We start from the raw sequence: 12,949 nt of genomic DNA on the forward strand, positions 1-12,949 counted from the left end.
TATGACTCTGATTTCACAAGACAAGTATGTACGAGTATGAAGAAGTGAGAGTGAAGTGTGTATTCTCTTTTAGACAAAGACATGTATTTAATCGCAAGCAATGGTCTTTTGAACAGCCTTATCGTTCTGTTCTCCGTCATCGTCTAAGCGACTACAGAACATGAGCACTCTTTGTTATAAATTTCCAAGTTTGGTGTTTTGTTTTGATTGTTATATAGAGTGAGAGAGAGAGTTAACATAAAATAGAAGAATTGTTTTTTAAATTAATTCTGTTGAGACAAAAGAAGGATCTACTGTGACAATCAACGAGAAATACTTATCACAATGTTTTCAAATAAAATGTTTCATTGAAGTTCTGTGAATTTTCAGTAAAGATATGACCATGCATACATATATGAACAGTGTATTAAAAACCGTACAAAGGGTCTGAGTTTAAAAATTCTGTCTTGCAGAGTTACATTTATATATATGCGTTTTCAGAAATAAAAAAATGCAGATGCATAAACAGCTTCACTCAAAACTGCTAGGAATCTCATAGTTGTCGTTAGGAATGATGGAGCTAGAGAGATGGTTGAGTACATCCCTGAAGTAGCGTATTCTCATAAACATAGCTTGAAGAAATGTCTGGAAAATCTTGAGAGAAGCTAGGGTTACCACCATAAGGGTCCTGAAAATCAAAACACAAGTCATCTGAGAGACAAGGATGTAGAACGTTGCAGCTGTTGGTAGTATCACCCATACACATGTTCTGCATCAGCTGATTCATCCCGTAGTTACTCACAGTTTCTTGTAACTCTGGTGGGAACAAAGAGTAATCTGAAACGCAAGGAACTTGAAAGTTGTTACCCATACACATGTTCTGATAATAACCAACATATGGCATCAGCTGATAATTATGTAACCCAGGTTCTTGTAGCGCTGAGTAATCCGAAACGCAAAGATGTTGAAAGTTGTTCTGATCATAAACACAAGATTCTTCTGGGTACTTGGTGAAGTGGCTAGGGTTTAAAGATGGTTGACGATCCTCCATATTTGCTTTTTCCGCAAGAAAACGACGTCTTTCTTGCAATTTCGAGTAACTTAGTTCCAAGGACTGAATCAGTTGGGAGATTTGGTCGGGAGAGTAGTGATCAGAGATTGGATACTTTAGTTCTTCAACATTCCTCTTCTTGAACTTATTAAGCATCGTCTTCTTATCCTTATTCTTGTTGAGGAACTCGTGAAGATTGACGCTTTTCTTGCGTCTCTTGGCTTGGTCTAACTGGATGTAGCGGAGAGCCAAGTCTCTCACTATGTCTCTGTTCTCAGGCCATGTCTTCAGTTCTCCGTCAGGTCCGTAATGAATAACGCAGGCTCCGATATCACAGAGAGTTGTAAGCTCCTGAGCTTTCTTGAATATCGTCAGGAGTCTGCTGTTCAAACTTGTTGCAGCGAGTGAATAACTTGAAGAAGAAGAGGAAGGACGAGGTGGTCGCATGGTGGCTTTTCTTGTTGATTGTCGAATCACGCTCTTGTTTTCTATCGCACACGAAGAAGAGAGAAGAAAACAAATGAAATTGCGTAAGAAACTTTGTGAATTGGACTGTGAATGATATATATTTATAGACTTTTCTAAGTTTCTTTGATGTGCGGTGAAAAAAGGAAAGATTTACCTCAGAAATTATGTAGCCGTTGAGGTTTGTGACAAAAAGGAAAGATTTACTTTAGATTTTTCTTTTACCCTCTCCCTCTCCCTCTCCTCATTAAGGAACACGGTAATGTCATGTGCCTTTAGATTTTGTTTGATTTGGTTTTTCATAGATTTTTGTATGACATCAATCAACTGGAGAATCACGTACAGAGTTTGATATCAATTTTCCCATTTACGGGCTTGTAGTTTTTCCCCAAAATATAAACGAGGCCATGTTGTTGCTACCAATCAGTGCCGCACGTGCCCAAACTGTAAACGCACCGTTTTGTGTCAAATTAAAGTTCTATTTTGCTTGAGGATTCGGTTTAATCGATTGTGTTAACAAGTGTTAAAAAATCCAAAGACTTGACGTTCAAGTTTCAACTGCACTTCCACCTCAAACTTAGTGCAACTCAGCATTATCCTTTCACTTTTTTACTCGATTCCTCTGTCACAAGTAACTTCTCCAAGAAGTGAGAAAAAATAAACGAAGCTGCCTAAAATGACATCTGAATCAACCATTTAGACTTGATCTAAGAGACATGAGAATCTAAGGCAAACATGTTCGCAAAAATTCCACATGCATGGTTCCAAAACTAAAGAGCAATTAGAGAAAAGCTTGCGAGTGTTGCTCACATACCATAAATAAGAATGTTGTAACATGTAGCAACTGTGGTAGAGCTGTAAATTGGGCGAGCCCATGTCCATTAGCCCATATCCATTTGTCCATTTATTGTTTGCGGACAGAGAGTGACCATGTCCATTAAGAACCATGTCCATTAATGACCATACCCACTAACACCCATATTTTCATGGGCTGCCATGGGGTCCATAATGACCATATAAGAAATTTTAAATTTTAATTTATAAGCCTACAATTATATATACAAGTTCATAAAATTAAAATTCATCCATAAATTCAAAAGTACAACAATACATAAGCTCATAAGTACAACAATTCCGGTCTTGGCGGGAAAAATCAATTTTGCGGTTTTGGCGAAAAAACTTAATTTTGCAGTTTTGACGGGAAAACTCGATTTTGCAGTTTTGGCGGAAAAACTCGTTTTTGCGGTTTTGGCAGAAAACTCGATTTTCTAATTTTGGCAGAGAAACTCGATTTTTCGGTTTTGCCATGGGGTCCATAATGACCATATAAGAAAATTTTAATTTATAAGCCTACAATTACATATACAAGTTCATAAAATTAAAATTCATCCATAAATTTATAAGTACAATAATACATAAGTTCATAAGTACAACAATTTCAGTTTTGGCGAGAAAAATCGATTTTGCGGTTTTGGCAGGAAAACTCGATTTTCCGGTTTTGTCGGAAAAATTCGATTTTGCGTTTTGAAGAAAAACTCAATTTTGCGGTTCTGACGGAAAAACTCGATTTTCTGGTTCTGACGGGAAAATTTGATATCAAAATTTAAGCGAAAAATTGATTTTACGATTTTAGCAAAAAAACTTAAATTTTAGAAACCCTAGGTTTTGTGACCATTGGACAGTCCACGTCCATAAAGCCCAAAACCAACAAAGACCATTTTCTTAATGGTCTCCCACATTTTGTCCAATAAAAACCAATAGAAAAAATGGGTTTGTCCATATTAAGCTCGTTTGTATATGGACATAGGCAACCATTGGACGGCCCGCCCATTTGACACCTCTAAACTGTGGGTTCTTTGGCTTTAGCTTTCCTTGCTTCAGTTTTATATTACTTCGCTTTGTGTTTGACTGCAAATTTTCTTGTTTAAGGCTTTGCTCATCCTCTTCAAAAGCTGAAGTCGACCTCTCACAAAATCCTCATGCCAAAACTTGAATCACTAAAAATGGAGATGCGGGGTATCGATCCCCGTACCTCTCGCATGCTAAGCGAGCGCTCTACCATCTGAGCTACATCCCCATGCTATCAAAATAGCTTATTAACATTTAAAATTCAGATATTCGTTTGTGAAGCATCTGAAACCATACTGGCCGTTCTGGTTTCAACATTAAAATGGAGAAGCAAGTACAGATCCCCATACCTCCCGCATGCTATTTGTTTACTTTACTTAGGCCTAAAATGATTAGACACCTCAAAAACTTCTAACAAAGGATCATGATGATGATGCCTAAACAGTACAACATATGTGTACTTGCGTTACTATTCTTCGTTTACCCAATTTCAACCAACAGAAATCCAAAAAAAAAAAAACTGATTGGCCTCAGGCCTCCAAATAGCCTGGCACGTAGGGGTGGGCAAAAAAAACCGAACCGAACTGAATCAAACCGAACCGAAACCGATTCAAACCGAACCAAAGTCTATTTCAAACCATTCGGTTGAAAATTTCTCTAACCCGAATGGTTCGGTTCGGTTTAAAACCGAACCGAAAAACCGATGTGTTTTTGTAACTATTTAAATTAAACATATTAGTAATACCAATATATTAAAATTCTAATACTAAACCACATATTTTCCATTTTTATTCATTAAAATATATTTTTCTAACCTAATACGTAATCATCAAAATATTTGATTTAAAATATTTTATTCATTGCAGGCTTTTTAATTTTAATGATATAAGAGACATTGCTAATGATGTTGGGTTTTTTTTACTTTACTTTTTTCATTTGTTTTAATTCTTATATATACTTTTGTGACTTTTTAAAGGTTTTTGTTTCAGTTCTATATTGAATTTAGTTCGCATAGTTTATGTTTACATAATTTATGTTGTAAAACATAATTTCTCTTAGAAAAATTAAACTAAGAAGAATCTAATTAAACCAAACCAAATACAAACCGAACCGAACACAAACCGAACCAAACTAACTATGGTTTACTTCGGTTGGAAAAATACTAGAACCAAACTGAACTCGAACATAAATACGAGCATCGAATGCTCCTTCACTTGTGATTTCTTCTCTTGCAGCCAGCCTTGCTTCATGAGCCTTCAAAATCCCAATCAACTCTGCCATCTTTGTTGAAGTCAAATCGCTTGTTTGCTCCAACACACTGACTATGCTATCGAACTTGGCTGGGAGAGAGATGAGTATCTTCTGTATGAGTTGAACATCTATCTTCTGTTCACCATGATAAGTCAAATTATTTGCCAAATCAACTATCTTATTCGTGAAGACCTTAATGTCTTCATTCCCATACATCTTCAGATTTTCGTACTCCCTTCGCAACGTTTGAAGTCGAATCAAACGAACTTGAGGAGATCCTTCATACTCTACCTTCAGTGCATCCCCCCTCCCCCCCCCCCCCTCTTTGGATGTTGATGCTGCTGCAATCCGTGAGAAGATGTGATATGATACGACTGTTTGCAAAATTTTCAAAGCCAATGTATCGTTCACCATCGCTTCTTCTCTAAGCGATCTTGCCCTTGCTGTTTCAGGGGTCTCTGATATCACTCAAATTACCCTAAGGAGTGATTTATACTCTCTCAAATAAGAGGTCGAGTTGTAGTACTTAGGGATCGAATTCACAGGGAGCTAGGGAACCAAATAAATCTAATCAAGTTTGATTAAGCTAGGTTGATTTAATGATTAAATGTAAAGTTGCAAGTTTTGTGAGCAAGTTAATTGCTCGATTGATTGATTTGGGGTTTGATGGAAGGATGGTTTGCTAGACTTAGGATTTCTATTCAGGTAATCAGGATTATAATCCTACAGATGCCTAACAAGTTGCATGCATGATATTGTAGAGCTCAACACTTATAAACGAACCACTAGGCTTTCGCTTTCTAGGTTTGTCTAGTGACCAGTGTCGATCGATGATTCTATATGAATATCGATCGATGCACTATTCAAAACGTCGACCGATTATTCTATTTGAATATCGATCGACGCTATTGGTCAAGCGTTAATGCGCGGATTGAATGTGCTCACTAAGCTCACTAGATCAGCTCTTTCCTTTCTCTAGTAAGAAACTTAGCTCAATTAGAATGGTTTCAGGATGAGATTGAAGCTATAGTTTATATCTAACAATCCTAGGGCAAGTTCTAGGTAGCTAATATAGAATCAGACATTAATGATAATCCTAAAGATTAATATCACAACTCAACAATCTATAGTTGGGGCTAATCTCTCATAACCTTTTTGAACCCTAAACCTAATAGGTGGATCTATTCAAGCATGAAGTTGTCACAGAAAATCATAGATGAATAGATATAAAAAGCAATAGATATTAAAACCAAAGACAATGAAGTTCCAGGAGGACTCTGAAGGAGTTCCTCCTTTCTCTCCTAACTAAGAAAAATGAATAAAATAAAGCTTAGCCGTCAACAATGGCTTAGAAAACACATAAATAGGATTTTAGGTCGTCCAAGGGTATTCTGGTAATTTGTGGTTGCTTCAGTCGGTCATAAAATATGTCCAGCCCATATTCTGGCATCACCGTTGACCGATTTCAAGGGTTCACCGTCGGTCGACAGTTCTTCATCTCCTCGGCAGCTTCTTCTCGCGAGGCAGACTGACCACTCTTCAGTAAAACAGGCATAACTTCTACTACAGGATGCTGATTGACCTCAAACCGGTGGCATTGGAAAGCTAACTCAAAGCTCTATCTTGTGTCAAACTATGGGCTCAATATAAATGTGGAAAGGTCAACATTCATAGCTAGACATCTGACGCGTCTGTGCAGTTGTGCACTCAAAAGGGCTCCAAAAGACACCAAAATCACCACTTTCCTCCAAATCGTCCATGAACCTGTAAATACTCTAAATAGACTATATATAGTAGTAATTAGTTATTAAAACACTTATAAACCATAGATAAAAGTGAGTAAAATCCATGGCCTATCAGTCTCATCCACTTGTGCTGGTGGGGCTGCTACCCCTTCTTCAACCACAGACCATAACTTCCTGGTCTTGAGAATGGTTGTCATCTTAATGCTCCAGAAGTCGTACTTTTCTCCATCAAATATGGGGATTACTTGATTCATCATTTTGTGTGCTTCCGATAAATCGTATGCCAAAATCGCCTAGCATCCTTTTCTCCACGCCAAGTGTTTCTCTTACTAGTGTTTTCTTCTTCGTCTTCTCAACCTTACAGCTCTGATACTATGTTAATCTTTTACCAACCGCTTGTGTTACACAACGATCACAGTGTGTTACACACGAGTTCGAGAGAAAGATACACGTTTCAGAATTATAAACTTGTTTGAAAATACTTTTGTATTATTGAGATTCTGTGATGATGTTTTACAACTTATGATTGATCTTTATATAGAGATCGAATAATTACAAGTATAAGACAGTACTCTTTATACTAAAGGACACAACATGAAAAGTTACAACTTTTGTGTAATAACTAACTAATGTGAATCTTATAGAGATTAAATTATATTATATAGTTTTAACAAAGAAGAAGAAGTAGCGAAACATCTCTTTCAAAACAAAACCACATGTCGATTTGATTAATATATGTAAACAGAATTAGTGAATTGATGAAAATATACACGGTAGACTAGTAAACATTAGGAGTAAAGAGGATAATACTATTCTTATACATAGAACAAGAGATGTTACAAATCATATACTGTTTTTAGAAAAAATCACATATATCATTACAAGAAGAGATGTGAAACTTTGATCAGATCCTTAAACTATGCAAGAGATTTTCTACTTTTGAGACGAAGTCTAGCCCTTTTCTTGAATTTTCTTGGTTGATCAGATTCGCAGGTTTTGAAAGAGATTCTCAACTTTGAGGGTAGCTTTCTTGGCTTTGAGCCTACACTTCATGGCTTTGATCTGAGCATCAAACTTTTCAATCCTCTCCGACAAGGCTTTGACCATCATCTTCTTCATCAGAGGGCTTCTCGCGAAATCATCATGTGAGAACTCCAACTCCCCAGGGCCCTTGACGAATGTTTTGAAGCCATGAGAGCGAAGCTTTGCGATAAACTCCGTTACGTTTCTACCCAATACAGAGGAGGATTTGAGAAGAATGTCGCTGCGAAGCTTTTTCAAGTCCCATACGACGAAACTGTTGTTGTTGCTTTTGCTCCACGAGATGATCTGATCCGACGAACTATCGTCCACAATCTGATATAAGTGGAGGTAGAATGATGAAGAAGATCCTGTTGGTAGTTTGTGAACCATCTTCCTTAATCGAAACCCTAGATTTTATTTCTGGGTTAATCCGCAAGAAGATGGAGAAGAAGCAGAAACAGAGCTTAACCTCTGTGAGAAATCAAACGAAAATCGAGAGAGAGAGAGAGAGAGAGAGTAAAAAAGGAAATATTCATGAGTGATGATCGAATGAGATTAGCTCTAAGTTTTATCATGTTTATTATATAGGGATTGATCTCAACGGTCATGATATCATCAATTTCCTTTTTTACTCTGTTTGCATTTGGACGGTCAAGATATGATCGGTAAAATATGAACGGTCAGTAATGGGCTCTCTGTCACCTTAAAAACGACGCCGCATTCGCCACCAATCAATGCCGCACGTGACCAAATCCTCTTTGCTTGAGGATTCGACGCAGCGTTTTAATTGGCTGTGTTAACAAATCCTCCATCTCGTTTCAACTGAATTCGGTGCTTGAACGCAGCGTTTTAACAAGTTTCAACTGATATTCCACATCATCCACTTAAGAGTGCCATCTCAACTCCCAGCTCAGTATCATTCTTTGCTTCTTTTGTCAAAAATAACTTCTCCAAATCTATCAAAAGTAGTAAGTGAAGTCTATTGAAGCTGAAACTCTTACTTACTTTCTAAACATAACTTTTTCTGTAAATCATTAATAACCTTGGGATAAATGGTACTTTGTAAATCATTAATAACCTTGGGATAAATGGTACTTTGATGTGAAATCAAAATCAAAGGAGAAAAGATATAGAAACGTGATTGACAATCTACAGCAGAAGTAAAGAAACTTTTTTTTTTTCAAAACAAAACCACATGATATTGATTTGATTAATATATATAAACCGAATTTGCATACTGGTCAAAACATAGATACAAGAGACACTACTCTTATTAGATAAAACAAGAAGTTACAAAACATATACTGTTTTGAAGAAGTTAAGACTTGGACTATGACTCTGAGTTTGCAGGACAAGGCAACACGAAAGACGTGTACTTACTTGAAAGCACTGGTCTTTCTTTACATCGTTGTCTGGCAACAGCTTAAATGTTCTCCGTCATTGTCTTTAACGACTGCATAGGTGTTGACATGAAGCAGAATTAAGCAGCTAGACTTGAAAATTAAGCTGCCAAACTTGAGAATTAAGCTGCCAGACTTATAAGGTTTTATAAAGCTTTTATAAGGCTTTATAAGGTTTTATAAGGGTTTTATAAGCTCGAGTTTATTGAAGAGAAGAAGAAGAGAAAAGAAGATATTTTATTATATTGTGTACTGAGGTCACTTGTTTTTAAATACTTGTACCCAGATCCACAATCAAATTAAGGAAACTATTCTCTCCTTCTTTCTCTTACATCTTGAGATCTACTTTCTCTCTCTCTCTATGTTCTTCATGTTCTTCATTCTCCATAAATAAACTCTCAATAATTTTCTCATTCTAACATGGTATCAGAGCATTAAGCTCCTGAAACTCACAAAAGCTTCCGCAAATTTCTTTCTTTCTTTCTCAGATTATCTTCAAAATCTGTTGGATACATCCTTTTATCCACTGGTCCAAAGGTCTTTCAAAAGGGAAGAACCTCACGTCCAGAACTCAAGATAGAGGAGTACCCTATTCTCTGGAACTCAAGAAAGCTTCAACTATATCAGGAAAAGCTTCTTCAAAGTCCAGTTTATCTCAAAATCAGTAGGAACAATCTATTGTCCACTGGTCCATATCTCTCCATGAGGGAGAACTCCAACATGGTGTTGTTTCTAGAGCACAAGAAGGCTAAGGAACAACATAAGAACCACAATATGCCAAGAAGAAGTGACTTGAATCAAGCCAGGAATGTAATCAAAGAGTTTGAGCATCCATCGATTCAAGGTCGAACCATGTATTCATCTGTCATTGGTGGTTCAAATGAAGAAGGAACATGGAGAAGTACTGATAGTGCAGCCAACACTGATGGTCCAGCAACCATGAGTGACCTACATTCCCTTATCCAAGCCTTTATCTCATTCAAGAAGGCTGGTACACACTCTCTTGACCCTAAACCTATCATTATAGATTCAGGAGCAAGCCATCACATGATTAGTGATAGAAACTTGATGAGTGATGTCCAGCCTGCCTCAGGGTATGTTCAAATAGCAAATGGTGATAAGATTAAGATAGAAGGGATAGGGAACTTGAGGTTGTTTGATAGGGAATCTACTGCCTTGTATATGCCTCAGTTTACATCAAACTTGCTATCTGTGAGAAAGGCTATTGTTGATCTGAGTTGTCAGGTTGTCTTCAGACCAGATGAGGTTGAATTTCAAGACTTAAAGACAGGCCAAGTGATTGGAAAGGGGCACGTTCACAATGAACTATATCATCTTCAGAAGATAGAGATGTCTAGACCATTCACTTCTCAGTGTTTGGCTAGTACATCCAGCGGGGTTGATAGCACACTATGGCATGCTAGATTGGGACATCCTCATACAAGAGCCCTAAACTTGATGCTTCCAGGTGTGGTCTTCAAGAATGATGATTGTGAAGCTTGCATATTGGGGAAGCATTGTAGAACAGTCTTCTCACAGTCTAGCACCATCTATGAAAGATGTTTTGACCTAGTTCACTCTGATGTATGGACTGCTCCATGTGTGTCCAGAGAGAACCACAAATACTTTGTCACCTTCATTGATGAGAAATCCAAATACACTTGGGTGACACTGATTTCGTCTAAGGACAGGGTGTTGGATGCTTTCAAGAATTTCCAGACCCATATTTGCAACCATTTCAATGCCAAGATGAAAATTCTAAGGTCAGATAATGGTGGAGAGTATACAAGTCATGCATTTAAGCAATATCGTGCTCAACATGGGATTACTCACCAGACAAGCTATCCTTACACTCCTCAACCGAATGGAGTTGCTGAGAGAAAGAATAGACATTTGATGGAGGTAGCAAGATCAATGATGTTCCACACCAATGTTCCAAAAAGATTCTGGAGTGATGCTGTGATGTCTGCTACTTATCTGATCAATAGAACTCCAACTAAAGTCCTCAACGACATGTCTCCTTTTGAGGTTCTAAATAAGACCAAACCATCTTTGGACCATTTGCGTGTGTTTGGATGCCTCTATTTTGTGATGATACCTGGGGAGCTGAGGAACAAGCTTGATGCTAAAAGCTCAAAAGCTATGTTCATTGGTTACTCTCCAACTCAGAAGGGGTATAAGTGCTATGATCCAGAGTCAAGAAGGGTTCTTGTCTCGAGGGATGTGAAGTTTGCAGAATCAAGAGGCTATTATGATGGAAAGAGTTGGGATGAGCTCAAAGATCTTTCTCAATCAGCCTCAGATAGAGCAAATAACCTTAGGGGAGTAATGGAGAGCCTGGGAATCAGTATGCCCTCTTTACCAAGTGTGGAACCTGTCCCTGAAAATTTATCATCTACTGCAGCTGATAGTGTTGAGAGCACTCATCCTAATCATGAGGGGGGCAGTAGAAATGTTGAGCAGTCTACACAAGCTCAACCTGAAGAGGGCTCTGTAGCTCATGATCAAGATGAGATGCCATCAGAATCAGATGTTGAGACTCAAGTAGAGGCGCCAAGTGAAGGAAATGAAGCAGAATCTGAGCAGATACAACTTTTGAGAAGGAGTACAAGGATCAGGAAACCCTCACAGTGGATCAACACATAAGTTTACTTCAATGCTGAAGCTGTAGCACACCCAATAAGTGCAGTATGCTCCCTTGCTCAATATCCAGAAGATCATCAAGTTTTCATCAGTGAATTGGATCAGGAATACATTCCAAGAACATATGAAGAAGCTATGCAACACAAGGAGTGGAGAGAATCTGTTGGAGATGAGATGGGAGCCATGATCAAAAATGATACATGGTTTGAGACTGAACTTCCAAAAGGAAAGAAGGCATTGACAAGCCGGCTTCTCTACACTATCAAGTATGGAGCCAATGGAAAACCAGAAAGAAAGAAGACAAGACTGGTTGCAAGGGGATATACTCAAGTGTATGGTGAAGATTATCTAGACACTTTTGCACCATTGGCCAAGCTTCACACTCTAAGGATTCTCTTATCTCTTGCTGTCAATCTTGAGTGGGATTTATGGCAGATGGATGTGAAGAATGCCTTTCTTCAAGGAGAATTGGAGGATAAAGTCTACATGAGACCACCTCCTGGTCTTGAGAACATGGTGAAGCCAGGAAATGTTCTCAGATTAAAGAAGGCAATTTATGGCTTGAAGCAATCTCCAATGGCTTGGTACCATAAGTTGAGCACCACCCTCAATGGAAGAGGCTTTGTTAAGTCTGAAGCTGATCATACCCTATTCACCTTCACTAGCCAGCAAGGAATCATTGTCATTTTCATCTATGTTGATGACATTATCATCACAGGCAGTGACAAAGAAGGGATCATCTCGACCAAAGCGTTCCTTAAGGCTTCATTTGATATCAAGGACTTGGGAGAGCTCAAATACTTCCTAGGGATCGAGATGTGTAGGTCTAAGGAAGGGTTGTTTCTATCTCAAAGGAAATACACCCTTGACTTACTAAATGAGGCTGGAGATCTTGGTGGAAGAGCTGCCAAAACACCTCTAGAGGAAGGATACAAAGTGATGCGTGAGGGGGAGATTGAAGACAAGTCATATGAAGATGTAAAGCATTATAGGAGAATGGTGGGAAAACTCATTTATCTTACCATTACCCGACCAGATGTATGCTTTGCAGTAAACCAAGTAAGCCAACACATGCAAGCTCCCAAGGTACACCACTGGATCATGGTTGAGAGGATTTTCAGGTACCTAAGAGAGGCACCAGGCCAAGGAGTATGGATGGGATGCAATAGAAGCACTGAGATTGTTGGGTACTGTGATGCGGATTGGGCAGGAGATCGAGTTGATAGGAGATCAACTACTGGATATTGTACCTTCATTGGAGGCAATTTGGTAACATGGAAGAGCAAGAAGCAGAAGGTGGTGTCTTGTTCAAGTGCTGAGGCAGAATATAGAGCTATGAGGAAGCTCACAAGCGAGTTGATTTGGATCAAGGGACTTCTTAAGGACTTGGGAATTAAAGTTACAACGCCAATCACGATGCATTGTGATAACCAGGCTGCTATACACATTGCTAGCAACTCAGTCTTCCATGAAAAGACCAAACATATAGAGGTAGATTGCCACAAAGTGAGACAAGCCGTGGAGCAGAAGATCATATTGCCGTG

At 38.3% G+C, this 12,949-nt stretch overlaps 1 protein-coding gene, 1 non-coding gene and 1 pseudogene across 2 annotated transcripts; all 3 read right to left on the bottom strand.

Annotated features, from left to right (window-relative positions):
- Positions 1 to 433: 433 nt before the first annotated feature.
- LOC125585541 lies at positions 434 to 4,051 on the bottom strand (annotated as a pseudogene).
- On the bottom strand, positions 3,500 to 3,572 carry TRNAA-AGC. Its single transcript has one exon. It is a non-coding gene; the product is annotated as a tRNA-Ala (tRNA).
- A 3,269-nt stretch (positions 4,052 to 7,320) lies between the features above and the next one.
- Positions 7,321 to 7,752, bottom strand: LOC106393834 (heat stress transcription factor A-4a-like). Its single transcript, XM_013834492.2, has one exon. It carries the CDS (start codon positions 7,750 to 7,752, stop codon positions 7,321 to 7,323), a length of 432 nt encoding a protein of 143 aa, XP_013689946.2.
- Positions 7,753 to 12,949: the final 5,197 nt, after the last annotated feature.

The sequence above is a fragment of the Brassica napus genome, chromosome C4 (assembly GCF_020379485.1).
Source record: "Brassica napus cultivar Da-Ae chromosome C4, Da-Ae, whole genome shotgun sequence".
Classification (NCBI taxonomy): domain Eukaryota; kingdom Viridiplantae; phylum Streptophyta; class Magnoliopsida; order Brassicales; family Brassicaceae; genus Brassica; species Brassica napus.

Excerpts from the sequence above, each read along its gene's own strand:
- LOC106393834 (XM_013834492.2), bottom strand. The coding sequence starts at position 7,752 with ATGGTTCACAAACTACCAACAGGATCTTCTTCATCATTCTACCTCCAC.